The sequence below is a fragment of the Rhipicephalus microplus genome, chromosome 6, assembly GCF_043290135.1.
Source record: "Rhipicephalus microplus isolate Deutch F79 chromosome 6, USDA_Rmic, whole genome shotgun sequence".
Taxonomy (NCBI): Eukaryota; Metazoa; Arthropoda; class Arachnida; order Ixodida; family Ixodidae; genus Rhipicephalus; species Rhipicephalus microplus.
This window is the reverse complement of record NC_134705.1, coordinates 32,759,322-32,776,225: the sequence shown is the minus strand read 5'-3', so window position 1 is coordinate 32,776,225 and position 16,904 is coordinate 32,759,322. Positions and strand designations below refer to the sequence as shown.

Below are 16,904 nucleotides of genomic sequence, written 5' to 3'. Positions count from 1 at the left end.
AGCCTTCTGAAGGCGGGCGCAAAGATTAGGCCTTCTCACACCTGATGACCAAATGCAGATGTTATCAGCGTAGACAGAAAGTTCTACAGTGCTAGGTAACTGCTCGACTAGTCCGTTGAGAGTTAGATTGAAAAGTATAGGGCTTAGTACTCCTCCCTGAGAAACTCCTCGGCTGCTGTAATAATCAGGTGTGGGGCCATTCGCTGTCATCACGTAAAATAATTTCAGCTGTAAGTAGCTGTACACTCATATATGTATCTTGCCACCAAGACCTACTGTTTCTAAAGCACTAAGGATGGCTTTATGGGTGACATTGTCGTAAGCCCCCTTAAAATCTAGAAGCAAAGGGGCGCGCAGTCTCTCACAGGCTTTCGGTGTTGAGCAAATGCCAGGAAATTAACAACGTTGCCGAATGACGAATGGCCGTGCCTGAATCTGGTCATGAATACTGGATAGGTTTTGTAGTGCTCTAAAGACCACTCCATTCGTGTTAGAATCATTTGTTCTGTTGTTTTCCCACACAACTGGCGAGCGCGATAGGACGGTGTTAGGCAATATTCAAAGGGGACTTTCGAGCCTTTAGAAGTGGAATGAGGCGACTTGACTTCCATGCCTGGGGAACCGTACCAGTCTGCCAGGAGTCGTTGTATAGGCGCAAGAGTGGCTTCCGAGCTTTGTCTCCAAGATTACAAAGGGCACAATAGGTCATGCCGTAAGGTGTGGGTGCTGAAAAACGTCTGCACAGTGCCAGTGCCACCTCTAGCTCATCCATAGAAACCTGGCATTCCATACGGGGATCACGTGAGGGCGGTGGTTAAGTGTTCCCATTCTTTACACCATGCAATTGAAATCACCGGCAATCATTTTACAGAAGAATTCTGCGATGTCAATCTCTCTGCATTGTAGGTGAAGGGCCAGAGATGTAAACAGGTGTCGCTGACCCAAGGTTGTGCTTAGACCCCGGACAGTTTGCCATATCAGTGATAGGAGCTTTCGCGGATCCAACGAGTCGCAGAAGGATGTCCAACGTCGGAAAGCCACTTTATTCATGTGCCACTGCATTTTCTTTTGAATGCGTATAGCCAGCCTCCAATCATCCATGCACTTTCTCTGTCGGTACCATCGTTCTGCACGATGGCGTATTGCGCGAAGTTTCTCAAGCTCGATGTCGAAATCGGTGTGCTTGTGACTAGTCAAAAGTGAATCTGTGGTATTCTGCAGGACATCCTTTACGAGTCCTCTAGGTTTTATGATGGGCCATCGGTATAGCAGTTTTCCATTAACATTTTGAATTTCGGCCAATCCGTGTATTTGAGGCCTCTTGAGGACTTGGAGCTGGTGAAACCTTCTATCCAAGGGTAAGTTGTCATATGGTCACTGCCCCGCATTTCCAGATCCGAAAACCAGTGCACTTTGCAGGTAAGTGAGCGAGAAACGAATGTAAGTTCCAGGCAGCTGCTATATATAGGCTGATCCGTGTAAATATGTAGGGCTTCCATCATTACAAATGCAGAGTTTGTACTCCGAGGCTAAGGACACCAATTCTCTTCCTTTAAAGTTGACCCTGGAGCTTCCCCATAGGAAATGGTTGGAATTAAAGTCGCCAGTGATCCCCCATGGCCTTCGAGTCGATGTCAGAATACCACGTAAGTGTTCGCAGTCAATGCGGCTTGATGGAGATAAGTAAACTCCGATAATTGTGAAAGCATTTTAATCCTTCTTCACAGTGAGGCACACATATTGATTCCTCTCATCAGGCGAGACTCTGTGTGGAACGTAAGTGAAGTCTTGGCGCATGAATACAATAACTGTGAGTGGAGGACACAAAGCACTCATATCCTGACAGTTTGATTGGAGCAGAAAGGTTGGGTTCCCAAATCACGATAATGGGGAAGCAGTTCACAAATACAAACTGTCTAAAGACAGACGCGCGACTGAAGTGCTCTTGCGTTCCACTGAAAGGAAGATGCATTTTTGACTTGCACTCGAAACGACGGTGCGTCGCTGGCCATGGTTTTACCTTAGAGCTGCAAGCACTGAGCCCAGGGTGTCCAGCACTTGCAGTGTGGTCTGCGCAGCTGAAGTCTTCATATTACTCAGTAGGACACACATGGTACTCATCAGCGATTGCAGAAAGCTTATCACTTGTTCTTCATTCATCGCATCACTGGTTTGAGGGGTCGTCGAGGGCGGCGGGATTTGACGCAACTCCGAAGTAGGCTGACTTCGTGGAAGCGAGGGCCACTGTTCGGAAGGTGTGACTGCTGTCCCTATCTTCTGTTTGGCAGTATCCGTCTTCTGTGAGCTCGGTGTTTGTGGGTCAGCCACTTTGATAGAAGATGGCATCTCTCTATTTGTAAAGCAGTCTTTCCGTGACGGTCTTCACCCACGACCCCGTCGTCGGCGTAGTGTAGCGGCAGCTTCTCTGTGCGTTGAATTGTCTCGCAACATACGCCCGAGTACCGCGTGCTCATTATGCACCCGCGGGTAATCTTCGGATGAGACCTCATGAGCGCCGTGACAGTTTGGGCATCATAACATGGTGGCACCGCAGGCGTCTTTTGAGTGAGATTCAGCGCACCGCGGACACACAACTTTGTTCTCAAAGACACTTTTTACGTGTCCCATATTGAAACACTTGTAGCATTGCAGTGGCTTCGGTACGCATAGACGCACTGAGTGGTGGACATGGCCAACTTTGACTTACGAGGGAAAGCTGTCTCCCTGGAACACAAGCCTCAAGCATCGTGAGTTGCCGAGTCTGCTAATGTGCGTGATGCGGATGCCTTCTGTCGCTGGCTTTATTAGTATTGGCAGGTCATTAGCTGGGATGGAAAGAGTCACATCATAAATTACGCCCACAGTGCCATTACAACCTGTAGCGACCATGCGCCGAACTTTCACGTTGCCGATTTCTGTTATGTGCCGAAGGCTTTGCAGCACGCTACGGTGCATAACGTCTGCAGCAAGGTCATTCTTCCGTGAATTGATCCTCACGTCTTTGATCTCATTTGGCGCGGTTTCCTCGAGAAGCACAGATAGAACTTGCCCGTTGAGGAGTCGCAAGTTAGATGCAGGGTCTTCGGGCATGAACAGCCTGGTGTGCGGCCATCGCTGTGTTGCAGTCTTAATGGTTGAAACACTTGCCGACGATGCTGTCCGCAGCAGTCTTCGTTTTGTAGTTCGATTCATGACGACCATGAAGTCATCATCCGATGACTCAAAGCCATCCGAGTACAAATCGGTTGCCTCGCTGTCCGTGTCACTCGACGCGCCGCCACGCTTGCTGGGCGACGAAGCCCGGCGTGACTGTGGCACGCCTGGAACATTCTCAGGTGTGTCTTGAAGCATCACCGCAAAGGAGGGAGCGACAGCTCCCAGGATTTGCAGGAAAACAAATTGAAAATACTGAGACACGGGCACAAGCGTTCTGTTTGTTTGTTTTGTTTGTTTGTAGCCTAGAATCCATGGCTCATACCCACTCTGGGGGATTGGCCAAGAGAACATATAGTCTCATTTGAACGATAACTGCAGTATTGCTTGCAACAAAAAAAGGGGGGGGGGAGTTGTAGAGTGAAGACAGTATATTAAAAAAAGAAAGAAACCAAAGATTCAAATAGTGGGAAAAAAATCAACAAGACAGTAAACACTAATAGCTATACCTTGATTTCGGAAGCCGACAAGACAGCTGGTTTTGCCGAACCCGACTAATTTGTTATGTCACGGATTTATCCAGATTTGAAAATTGCTTTTCCACCTGTTTTTTTGAGTACCTGTTCACGTAGGCTTTGAGAGAATCACTTCGTCGTCATCCCCGCTGAAGGAGCGGTATTGTAAAACTTCAGTATGCTTTGTCTTAAAGGTATATTGTTTTGATTTAATGAGAAATTGTGCATTGACATACTGATGTATGCACACCATCTTTGACCACTGTTACATCTGGGCAAAAGAATCACCGTTCCTGGGGGGGGGGGGGGGGGGCTGGGGGGCTGTACAGTCGCCTCATGGGCTTAAAAAGTGAGACCCGTTTCATTCCTTGGACGGGCGTTGCCATTTTCTCTACTGCAGGCCTAGTCGGGCGAAGTGTTACTGGTGCAGCCTCTAATCAGACAAAGGGGAAGCGAAACCTCCCATGGACAAAAAATAAATGCTATGCCTTCCGGTAAGTAAGATTTCCCAATCTGACCAAAATTCATGGAAGTGGTTGACTCCATTTTCGCACATAATGAGCCGAGATTTCACTGACAACTTGTGTTATAATTACTTACTAAAGCTTCAAGTATAGTTTTTGCCTGCTAAAGCTGGGCAGTTTTATGCGAGAATCAACAAACTAACTTAGAAAATAAGAGAAAGACAAACTGGTAGCACTCCATTTATTTTCCTTCATATTACCTTCTGTACTTAGAGCGAATGTAATTGTCACCAAACAAGTGCTCATAATTTGCTTTGTTTTTGATCACGCAGATTGTTACAACCATTTTTTGAAGCACACCGTTCTGATTGGAGAGGTTGAGCAAAAGAATGAGCTCCCCGATAAAGCATTGGCAAATAAAGCTAATGCATTGATAAAATCGAAAGATGAACGAGAAAATGGCACATCAAATAAAATATTTTGTTTATTTTTCTTGCTCATATTTGTGTCCTGCTTGCCTTGATATGCGCTTGCCAGTCGGCTTAGCACCAATTCGCTTGTGGGCTGATACAGAGTAGAATGCTACACTTAAAAGCTGGTACACCCATACTGGTACACTCATAGACTGATACATTCGTAAACTGGTACACTCATAGACTGATACATTCATAGACTGGCACATTATAGAATGATACAACTATAAACTGATACAACTGTCAACAAACTGATAGCCTATCAGTCTTTTTATCAGAATTTTTGCTATAGTGTGTGTTCAGCTGACAGGCCCACACCATGTGGTAGACATCGGCTGTCGGCCCACAGTGCTTGCACCTAACAGTGACTGTGGGGTCAAAATATTGTAATATAGCTGGGCATAGCAACATGCTTGTTTGGAGCGGGTGTAAAATTCTTTCTCCCGCCTTATCCAGACCCTTGGAAGGGGGTGGATACCGGCGATGCTGGGAGCGATAGTATTGCAAAATTTCCTCGTACGTGAGCAGCGGTGGTGCGGGGGTCCAGTTCCTAAGGCTCGATTGAGGTACTCGGGGAATGAGCGCTGGGGCAGCCGCGTCTGCGGCCTATTTGTATTGAAGTTCTTGATGACCTGGGGTCGATACCACGCGTTTTGCGGTTGGTTTGGTGAAACTCGTGCTCTCGCGCACAATTTCGTAGGCAAGGTGTAAAATTTCTCCTGCCAAAAGCGAATGCAAGCTTTTCGAGAATCGGTAACGACTATGTTAAAAGCGCGGTGCGAGACACCGAATGCTATAGTGACCTCCTCCGCCTGCGTTCAGCCGCAAGCCTTAAAAGAAAGGCCATCCACCTGCGTTTCCTGTGGAATACTGCTGCCGTATATAAACCCCTCAGTCCAGGTCCGGCAACGTCCACGTAGTAAACCCCTGTGTTACTGCCATATCGTGTTTCCAGCGCCCGAACGCGCGCTTCCCGTCTTCACTGGCGTAGCTCCGAGTCCATGTTCTTTTGGCAGAGGCTGTACAAAAAGTTTGTGCCTCCAAAGCTCCGGTACCTGAGCGTGTCCTATGTTTGAAGCCGTGTTGTATGTAAAGACGAGTGAGAAGACGACGCCCTGAAGGCGTTTGCGCGAGTAGAGTGTATTGGCTTACTAGATGGGCTTTGATGAGTTCCTGTACCGATTTGATCACACCAAGTGTGGTGAAACGCGCACTCAATGTGGTGATTGGAAGACCCAGAGCCCGTTTGGTGACCATCCGTATTATTGCGTCTATGCACTCGGTTTCGTGTTTCGTAAACCGGAGATAGGGAATAGAGTACAGGACTATGCTGGTGACGAAGGCCTAGGAGAGCCGAAGCGCATCTCCATCTCGCAGTCCTCCGCGCTAATTTGAGACGCGGTGAATCATCCGCCCCACTAGTTCACCGGTCTCTTTGAGTTTGGCGATGGTTGTCTCGACTTTGAGGCGCCTGTGAATGTACAAGCCGAGGATTCTAATTTCTGCTGCCTCACGAAGGGGTGCCCCTGAGAGGGACAGGCAGATGCGTGTTGTTGTTTTTTAGGTTGGCTTGAATATGGATGAATTCAGACTTAGCTGGGGCGCACTAGAGCCCGCATGCTGACGCATATGAGTCGACAGCGGAGGTAGCCTGTGGGAGACTGGCCTCAATTTTTCGCAAATTTCACTGTGTGCTCTATATTGAAATATCATTGGCATACAACGCATGTTGGATGTCTGATATCCGAGCCAGCTCTCTCGGAAGGTACATAAAGGCGATGTTAAAAAGTAGCGGTGAAAGGACCGCTCCTTGTGGTATGCCTCTCATGCCCAGTGATGTTTCGTACAGGGAATTTCTCCTATTTCAGGGAATTTTCGACGGTCATTTTGGCCGATAGAGAAAATAGGAATCTTCGCATTACTGCAGAGAATTTTGAGGGGCGGCAAAATTTTTTTATAATGACCACAATACTGTGGACATGAGGATTTCGCGTGTAAGAATAGTTTGTGGCGCATGCGTCAAAGCAAAGCGCATACGTAACGTTTTCAAAAACTACAGTCTTTCTAAGAATAAATAAATGCAGAAACTTTTGGGTCTTTGTCTGTTGGTCTAGCTGACCTGGCGAAAGTTTAAGCTGGTGCTCAAATCCCGCTCATCTTGTTCCGGTGAATATGTTCATACTTGTGAACAATCTAAATAAAAAAGCAAATATCACGCATATTTGAGACCCAATATAATACGTAAACATTAAGCAGTGTTTTTATTTATTTAGAAAATGCATAGATACGTAACTATAAACAACGCAGTGTGTATTACACTGAGCTGACCATGCGACGCTGTGAACAAAGAAGGGGATTTTTTTTCCTACGATTCGCTAAAACGACATGGTGCTGCTGCTTACCAGTAGCCCCCCTTTCTAAAAACTTTCTTTTCTTCACATTACTGTCAGATAGCGCCACGTGTCACGCCGCACTCGCAGATCTCCCCGTCCTGAACGTCAAATCAACGTTCTCTATTTTCTTGTGTCGGTGTTAGTATATAGGTGTTCTGTGTTGGTGACATCGGCTGTATCATTAGAAGTCATGAACTCCGATGAAGGTTTGGACGACTTGTCAGCCACCTGACATATATGTGGCAGTTGTAGACTGCCTGTTCGACCTGCTTGTCTAAGGCGGGCCACCACTACCTGCAGCACAGGCTCTGTTTGGTGCGAACAATGCCTAGATGTGATTAGTGAGCAAGCTAATAAGCTTGTACCGGAAAGAATTCGGGGAAATCACCCGCTGATCACCAAAAAGCAAGTCCTCGACACAAGACAATTCTTATCTCACACTGAAATAAGGGAAAAGCTCACCTAAAAGAGCACTTTTGGAGGGCCATTCATCATGCACATATGCAAGAACGCGAAACAATGTCGGATCAGTAGCAGTGGCAGCCTGAAACTCAGCTTTGGTTATACAAAAAGTAACCAAGAAAAGAATTTCTTCCTCCCGCTCTTCAGTAACCTGTAGCTCAAAAGAGAGCTGTGACAAGGCATCTGCATTTACATTATTGGCACCCTTAAAATACTTCACACGTAAGTTGTAGTGCATGAGTTTAGACCACCACCTAGAAATGCTAAGGGAGGCGGCGGCCTTCGGAGCCGGGAGAAAGAAGTGCGACAAGAGCTTGATGATCCGAGTGCAAAGTGAAGTGCCAACGCCACTGATAAACATGCCATTTCTCACCAGCAAAAAGACATGGAAGAGCTTCACGCTCTCCAGTGCAATACCAGCGCTCGGCAGGACACAATGTGCGAGAAGCAAACGCAATGGTGATCAGCGGATCCCCTAACTGTTTTTTGAACACTGCTCCTAGTCCAACATCGGACACATTCGTTGTGATTACAATAGGCAGCTTCTTGAAGAGTCTGACAAGTGGCTTCGAGTCCAGGATTGACTTGATTCCAATGAAGCTCTGTTCAGCTTCAGATGGCCAGGTAAAAGGCTATCCCTGCCGAAGTAGGATGCACAGTGATTCAACCACATTCGCCTAATGTGACCCAAACTTCGCATAGTAACCAACAAGAGAAAAATCACTGCATATCCACGGAGTGAAGGAGTATGAGTAGGGTGGATCGCTGGAGGATTTCATCGCTAAACCGTGAGGCATCCGTGAACATCGCCCACTAAATCATCAAATACGTGACACTGTATATATTTTATTATGTGTAAGTAGCAGCTATACGTCGCCTCTGTTCCCCCTTCATTATAACGGCTTTATGGTGAGTGAAGTGGACGATCGGTGATGGGGCGTAGTGGGTTGCTTGCAAGGATGAAGTAGTGGGCAGTTTGCAAATGTGGAACTATAGGCGGTCACGTACGAATAAGAGACGGACACAGAGGGACAATCTATGGTTCTTTAACGCGCACCTGGATACAAGTAAACGACCATTTTGCATTTTATATTGGCTACTTTTCAACACTAATTGCTTAATAGTCGGTAAAGTGGTGGATTAGTTATGAAGCTTATAGTGGAATGTTTGCAAGGACGAAGTAGTGGGCAGTTTTCAAAGGTGAAACTATAGGTGGTAACGCACATACACACAAGGGATAGACAGACTCGCATCTTTGGGAGCTTCGCCCCTAAAAATGACTGCTATGATTCGGCATTAGTAAAACGTGGTGCATTCACATTGGCTTGAACTTTTGAATAAGCAAGTGTTGAGCCGTGGAAACGGAACTTTTGGACCAAAAATTGCAACTCGCTTACAGGCAAATTACATTTGTTAAGTTTCATACTTCATTCGCTGATGCGGGAAAGAACTGCATGCAAGTTTGCATCGTGTTCTTTGTGATTTCGACCCCATACCAATATGTCGTCTAAGTAGCACAGGGCACCTTTGCAACCCTTAAAGGACCACTCACCAAGTTTGACAAATCTGAGCTGACAAGCGCAATGCGTAGACGGAGTGTTCGCGATCTCGTCTGCCAAAACTTTCAACGCTACGCGCCGTGCAAATGAGTCAAATGTCAAGAGAAACGCTGCTCCCACTTCCGTTCGCGGGCGTGCGCCCAGAGTTTGGAAACATGACGTGCGCGTATAAATGGCTCTACGTACACGGCATGGCAGCGACGTTGGTCCTCCACGTCGACGACTGTGCTCTGAAGTTGCCAACAGTGGCACGAGACATGGCGAAAATTATATAACACGACATGCGTAGTTTATGTATTTAGTTGCTTGAAAAGACTAATTAAACGTGAAATAAAAAATGAGACGCAATAAGGGAATGTATGCGTCTTTTTTCCCATTTTTTCCCGTGAATTGCAGCGAAATGCGGGGCTGATGGGCCAGCGTTTTGCATGCACTCATGTCCCCGCGGTCAGCGCGGCGAGCAGACGACAGCCATGGAAGCGAAAGTAACGCTCCTACATGCTCACGCACTCATTGTGCTAATCTATTTTACTGCGTCTAAGTCTGCGTTTCCAAACCATCCTGCAGAAACAGGCAGTAAACCGCAAAATACCGCTGGTCAAAAAAAAAAGAAAAAAAAACGCCACTCGCATGCTTGGGGATCGGGCTTGTTCGGTCCAGTCATGCGCACGTGACTTCTTGGTCGGATGCCGGAGAGGGTAGAGAAGAAATTTGGATTGCAAACGCTTCGCAGGCGAGCGGCAAAGGTTTCGAGCTCGCCATCTCTAATCCTCGTTTTCCGCCGCTTAAAAAATGGCACCATATTCACGGGGTGAATGATGGAGAGTGGGGCGAAGCATCCGTTCATCCATTCGTTTTTGCTTCGGTCCGACCATGCATCCGTCCATGTGACCGTCTGTGCGTGCATCCGCCCGTCCATGCGTGTGTCCGTGCATTCATCCGTGCGTCCGTCGCTGCGTTCGTCCATGCTTCCGCTTCTGCGCCTGTTCATGCGTCAATCCATTCACGCAGCCATGCGTGCGTTCGTCCGTGCATATGTCTATGTGCCCGTTCGTCCATCTAGTCAACACTCCAAGTACCAAAACCTCATATTTTTTCATCATATACTCATATATAGGAGCGTCGCCACCCAGCGGACATTCCAAGGACCAAACGAGAGGTGGCACACACACACACTTTCTCACGGTTTGCGCTTCGTGTCTACTTCCCACCTTTAACAACCTCAATTTCATGGTATATACTAGTTCACTGTTTTCATGGCACTGTGGCCCAACGCTCGTCAAACTTTTCTGAAACCAAGGAGGTTACACCCAGCGAGTATAACGTAGCAACCCTTTCTTGTTGGCATATACATGCCAATGGCTGCTAAGGGGGAAAGAGGGACAGGAGAAGTCGGCTTTTAGTTACAGCGCACGCTACGAATTTTTTATTGTTCAACAACGCACAGGAGAAATCTCCCACCGGCACCACCTCGCAGGTCAAAGCGTTAGACATGTTACGTACTACGACGAGGGACGAACGGGTGCCGCTTTACGGAGCTTCACCCCTAAAAGAGTTTGTTCAGCTCGTACTGAACCAATGGAAAAATATTTTGGGGCATAATACTCCTCATAGGACACCCAACAACTTCCACGGTTGAACTAGAATTTGTTAGGGGGACTGGTGAATGGCCCTTTAAGTATTATAGATGAAAAGGGGTTTATTGGCGTGTGTTGCGACGGTGGCTCTGCGATGAAAACATTATTCGGACAGAGAAACGGTTAAGAAAGCAGATGCCGGCGACGATCAGCACGAGGCGAGCGAGAAGAGCCCAGAACCCAGTACCCAAGCAGGGGCGATGTTGCTTGCCAACAATGCGTTTTCTTCTTCACAATTTTACCCCGTCAGAAAAGAGCCATCCTGGTGGCCTAAGAGTCTGGAGGCAGAAGGCTACGATATGGCTTAAGACGGGCGACGTGAACGATGTCACGTCCACGCCGGCGCATGTCGTAAGATGGTGAAAGTGGCTCAATGAGAAAATTCACTGGCAAGGTTTGCTCCAAAACGTGGTAAGGGCCCTCGTACTTTGGGACGGGTTTTGAGGAAAGGCAAGTTGTATGGTAAGGAACAGCCAGCCATACAAGTGATCCCGGGGAACAGCTGTGGCTTCGTGAAGAGTCGGCGTTGTTTTCTTTCTGGCGCTGCTCTTCTTGTGAGGTAAAGGTGCGTGCGAGTTCACGGCACTCTTCCGCTTTTCGGGCAGCTTCGGATGCACATGGGCCTTCGGATGCGTCAGGATGGTATGGAAGTGGAGTGTCGATGGTGTGGGAAGGTTCGCGTCCATAAAAAGAAAGAAAGGTGAAAATCCAGTGGTAGAGTGTGCCGTGGTGTTGTATGCGAATGTGATGAATGGTAGAATGCGATCCCAGTTAGTATGATAAGATGCCACATACATCGTGAGCATATCGCCGAGTGTGCGGCTAAATCTCTCCATGAGCCCGTTAGTCTGCGGGTGGTATGCAGTGGTCTTGTGATGAACAACACGTTATTCCGAAAGCAGAGCCATGACCACTTCTGACAGGAAGGCTCGACCTCGGTCACTTAGTAGTTCTCGAGGTGCACCATGTCGTAGTATGAAGCGATAGAGGACGAAGGACGCTACGTACCGCGCAGTGGCACTTGGAAGGGCGGCGGTCTCAGCGTAGCGTGTTAAATGGTCCACAGCGACTATGATGCGCCAATTTGCATCTGATGTTATCGCTAGAGGGCCATAGAGATAAATTCCGATCCGATTGAAAGGTTTGGCAGGGCATGGACGCGGCTGAAGCGCACCGGACGAGTGGAAAGGCGGTGATTTGCGGCGCTGACAGAAGGGCAGCCCATAACAAATCTTCGAACAAAATTATACATTTCGTGCCAGTAGAAGCGATGGCGAACGCGTTCGTAAGTTTTGAATACTTTGGCATGGCCACATTGGGGATCGTCGTAAAAGGAGGCGCATATTTGTGATCGCAAGCTGCGAGGGACAACCAAGAGCCACTTACGACCTTCAGAGGCGTAGTTGCGTTGGTGTAGTAGCCGACCACGAATGGCCAAATGAGCTGCTTGACACCGAAGAGATAGTGATACCACAGTGGTCGACGATTCAGAGAGAAAGTCAAAAAGGGAAGTGATCCATGCGTCCTTGTGTTGTTCTCTGGCAAAGGAGTCAAGGTCAAGAAATGCGACGGAGTTGGTACCAGTGGTTCCACAGGCTGAGTCGGGAGGTAAAGGCGAACGGGACAGGGCGCTGTTCAGTTCAGTTCAGTTCAGTTTTATTTCCTTAAAGGCCCCCATTCAGGGGGTGTTACATAAGGGGTGGGATTACAATTCAAAACAGCGGAGATTCAATTAACATTGCAAACAAAAAATTGAATTAACATGGCAGATGATCGGTGAGGCGTTCCAGGAAGGTAGATGATGAGGCAATTGTGACAATGTCGTAGGGCAGGCCGTTCCAGTCTGAAGCTGCTCTGAGGAAAAACGATGCAGCAAACGTAGTGGTGCGTGATGGCGGGCGGGCAACTTGAAGTGAATGACTGGTGCGGTGGGAAATGCGTGAGGCGGCTGTTATATAAGGAGCTTGATTGAGTGAAGAATAAAAAAACTTATGATAAAGAGTTAGGCTAGCAATGCGGCGACGATAAGAAAGGAGTGATAGGCCAGATTCATGTTTCAATGGTGAAATGCTGATGTCATATGAATATGAGGAATGGATGAAACGGGTGGCCCGATTTTGAACACCTTCCAAGGCAGTGATTAGGTATGCTTGATGGGGGCTCCAGATGGCAGATGCGTATTCTAATTTTGGTCTTATAAGCGATTTATACGCGAGTAATCTAACATATGGTGGGGAAAGGCGAAGGTGGCGTTTAAGAAAACCCAGTGTTTTGTTCGATGCTGAAATGATGTTTGTAATATGGGCGCGCCATGATAAATTAGAACAAAGGGTGACTCCTAGATATTTATACGATTCTACTAATTCGATACATGATTTAGAAATAGAATACTGAAAGCGAGAGGGATTGTGACGACGAGAGAAGGACAAGAGTTTGCATTTAGTGGGGTTGAGAGTCATTAGCCAAATATTACACCAGTTTATTATATTGTTAAGGTTGCTCTGAAGGATGTGATGGTCATGACAATTAGTAATAGTATGATAGATTACGCAATCGTCAGCGAACATGCGAATGTTACAGGAAACATGCAATGATAAGTCATTGATATATATTAGGAATAGGAGAGGACCGAGAACAGACCCTTGTGGGACGCCTGAGGTGACTGGGAGTGGTTTAGACAGGTGGCCGTTAAGATAGACAGATTGCGAGCGGTTAGTTAGAAACTCCTCAAGCCACCTGAAGATGTTAGGATGCAAGTTTAGTTTTGAAAGTTTCAGTAACAGACGCTGGTGAGGAACCTTGTCGAAAGCTTTTGCAAAATCAAGGAATATCGAGTCGGTTTGGATATTACAGTCGAGATTAGTCTGTAGGTCATGAACGAATTGTGCTAATTGGGTTTCGCAAGAAAGGCCCTTTCGAAATCCGTGCTGTGAAGGATGAAAAAATTCGTTGGAGTCCAAAAAATTGAAGATTTGTGAGTAGATGACGTGTTCCATGATCTTACAAGGCACGCTGGTTAATGAAATGGGGCGGTAGTTCAAGGGTGAGATTCTGTTCCCTGATTTGTAGACTGGAACGACCTTGCCCGTTTTCCAATCATCCGGCATGATTCCTGAGGTGAGTGACTGTGAGAAGATAAGACATAAGTATGCTGCGCAAGTCGATTTCACATTCTTGAGGAGTTTCGAGTTGATGGAATCCATACCAGCTGATGAAGAAAGTTTTAATTTGTGGATTATAGATGAAATGCCTTCTTCGAAGAAGGTGACAGCAGGCATGAAAGTTTCTACGCTAAATGATGGCGACTGTGAGGGCATGTCAAGTTCAGTAGTGAAGACAGATGCAAATGCTTCGTTGAATATTTCTGCGCAATCATGGTCAGTCACTGTCTCGTGTGAATCATTCGTTAGTTTAATATCGGAAGGATGTGTGGGGTTTAGAACTTGCCAGAATTGCTTGGGGTTCCTGATTAAGAGATTAGGTAAGTCTATATGGTAAAACGAGTATTTAGCTTTACGAACAGATAGCAAATATGATTTTTCAGCTTCGATGTATTTTTGCCATGCAGTAGGCTTGCCGTTGCGTTTGGCGGTACGAAAAAGTCGTTTCTTTTTGTTTTCAAGTTTTTTTAAATGCCGAGAAAACCATGGTTTATTGCGGTTAGTTTGAAAAGTAATCTTCGGGATAAACATATCAGAGAGGTGATTTACTTTGTCCTTAAAGATCAACCAGTTGTCATGAACTGAGCGCGTGTGAAATGTAGATTCATACTGATTAAAAGAGTTACTGAGATCTTCAGATATTGCACTATAGTTACCCTTATCATAAAGAACAATTGTTTTATTAGTCGTCTGTTTTTTGGTCGAGGTAAATGAAAATAAAGCATGTATGACCTTGTGGTCGCTGATCTCAGGAAGGTAAGTAATAGATAATAGGTTCTCGGGGCTATTGGTTAATATCAGGTCGAGAATATTTGCTGATCCTCGTGTGACACGGGTTGGTTGGGCGACTAATTGTGTAAGGTTAAAGTTGAGACATACATCGAGGAAGTTTTTCGCCTCTGCGTGACATGATAATGTAGAAGTAACTATGTTTTGCCAGTCAATATTAGGGTAGTTAAAATCACCGAACAGAAGAATGCGAGCCTTTGGGTAAGCGGAAGTAAGTTTTTGAATGGAATTGTTCAGATGACATGGAAAATTTGGATCCGTTTGCGGGGGCCTGTAGCAGACGCCAAGTAGGACAGTTACGGTGTTAGTACGACAAATTAGCCACAGGGATTCGGTATCGGAATCGACGTTAACAACGGAGCAAGATATGCCCCGATGAACTGCGATAAGTTCTCCGCCCCCCCGTGAGCCATTTCGGTCATTTTGGTACACGTGGAAGTCCTGTAAGTCAGTTAATATTTCCGCATCCGTTATATCGCTGGTAAGCCACGTTTCTGTTAATACGAGTATGTTGCTTTTTGATGACGAGATAATGTTGGATATGAGTTCACGTTTTGGAAGAAGGCTACGTATGTTAGTGAATATTACGGAAAACGAGAGAACATGACATGGGGAAGCCGTTTGGCGTTTTATTGCTCTTTGTTGGCGGGGTAACCGCTATGCAATTTCCTTAACCATGTGTGATGATGCGTCAAATATATAGCGCTTCGACCCGACGTGCAGTGTTTTGAACCGCAAGGAGAACTTGTCCGAACGTGCTTTTGCAAATGCAAGTAATTGCTTGCGCGCATATTGAACGGGGCGGGAAAAGTCCTCCCCGATGCTGTAGTTAGTGTTCTTCAGTTTCCTGCCGTTTGATAAAAGTGCATCTCTGGTTTTGTATGATAAAAATTTCACAATTATGGGACGATTTCGGTTTAGTGAATGAATACCGAGACGATGTGCGCGTTCTATGTCGTTAGGCTGCACTGTTAGTCCAAGGTTATTGTTGCAGATATCGATTATCATTTTTTCAGATTCAGCCCACGTTTCATTCCTAGTGGGGTCAGGGATGCCGTAGAATAGAAGGTTATTCCGGCGCGACCTGTTTTCAGCGTCATCCAGGGAAGTTTCTAGCTCTTGAATTTTTTTAGTCATGTTGATTACGTTAGCCTGTGTTTTTTCGATATCATTTCTGAGGGGAAGAAGAGTTTGGTAATGTGTTTCGAGATCGCCCATTCGTTTGTTTAAGTCTGTTATTCTTTTATCCGTTGTGCTTAGTTGAGATTTCAAACTCTGAACTTCGGCAATCAGCTGGGCCTGGCCGGCACTTAGCTTTTGTAGCTCAGTAAGAATAGCAGCGTTTCCGTTAGGGCCAGGATTAGTTTCGACGTCACCCGATAAGATCAGCAACGAGTGAATCATATGAGCACACTCAACAGCAATAGCAATACAGCAGTGGGGGCTCGGGAACTGCACCAGGAAGTAATTACTCGACTTTTTAGCGAAGAGGACATACGATTTACTAACCTGCATTGCAAAGGTAAGTGGATTAGATGGCTGCATTGTGGTGCAGTCACCGAGCCCACGAAGTGGCGTCAGCGGGTGATGTTCCTTTATACTTGATGATGCTGTGGTTGATGACGATGCGGCCTTCCATAGCACGGTGATTTCCGGTGATAGTAGTTCCTCCGACGTAATATCCGGTGGGGACGAGCAGTTGGTGCGTAGTAGGCGGCAGGAGCCTGGCTCGCTTTCGGAGCCCGGCAGCACCAACATAGATGACGCCCCCGAGGATAGGCCTATCATGTTCGACAGCTGCAGGCTGGCAAACACAAGTATGGTCGTCTGCATTGCAAAGGTAAGTGGATTAGATGGCTGCATTGTGGTGCAGTCACCGAGCCCATGAAGTGGCGTCAGCGGGTGATGTTCCTTTATACTTGATGATGCTGTGGTTGATGACGATGCGGCCTTCCATAGCACGGTGATTTCCGGTGATAGTAGTTCCTCCGACGTAATATCCGGTGGGGACGAGCAGTTGGTGCGTAGTAGGCGGCAGGAGCCTGGCTCGCTTTCGGAGCCCGGCAGCACCAACATAGATGACGCCCCCGAGGATAGGCCTATCATGTTCGACAGCTGCAGGCTGGCAAACACAAGTATGGTCGTCTGCATTGCAAAGGTAAGTGGATTAGATGGCTGCATTGTGGTGCAGTCACCGAGCCCACCTGGTGCAGTCACCGAGCCCACCCGCTGGTGTCAAAATGCTTGCGTACGCTGCGATAGATGACGTGAATGTCGTACTCCTGGATTTGCAGTGCC

At 46.9% G+C, this 16,904-nt stretch overlaps 1 protein-coding gene across 1 annotated transcript; it reads right to left on the bottom strand.

The window, feature by feature from the left end:
• Nucleotides 1–15,044: 15,044 nt before the first annotated feature.
• Nucleotides 15,045–16,483, bottom strand: LOC142765227 (uncharacterized). Its single transcript, XM_075865900.1, has one exon. The coding sequence runs from the start codon at nt 16,467–16,469 to the stop codon at nt 15,264–15,266; it is 1,206 nt and encodes a 401-aa protein (XP_075722015.1). The 5' UTR covers nt 16,470–16,483; the 3' UTR covers nt 15,045–15,263.
• Nucleotides 16,484–16,904: the final 421 nt, after the last annotated feature.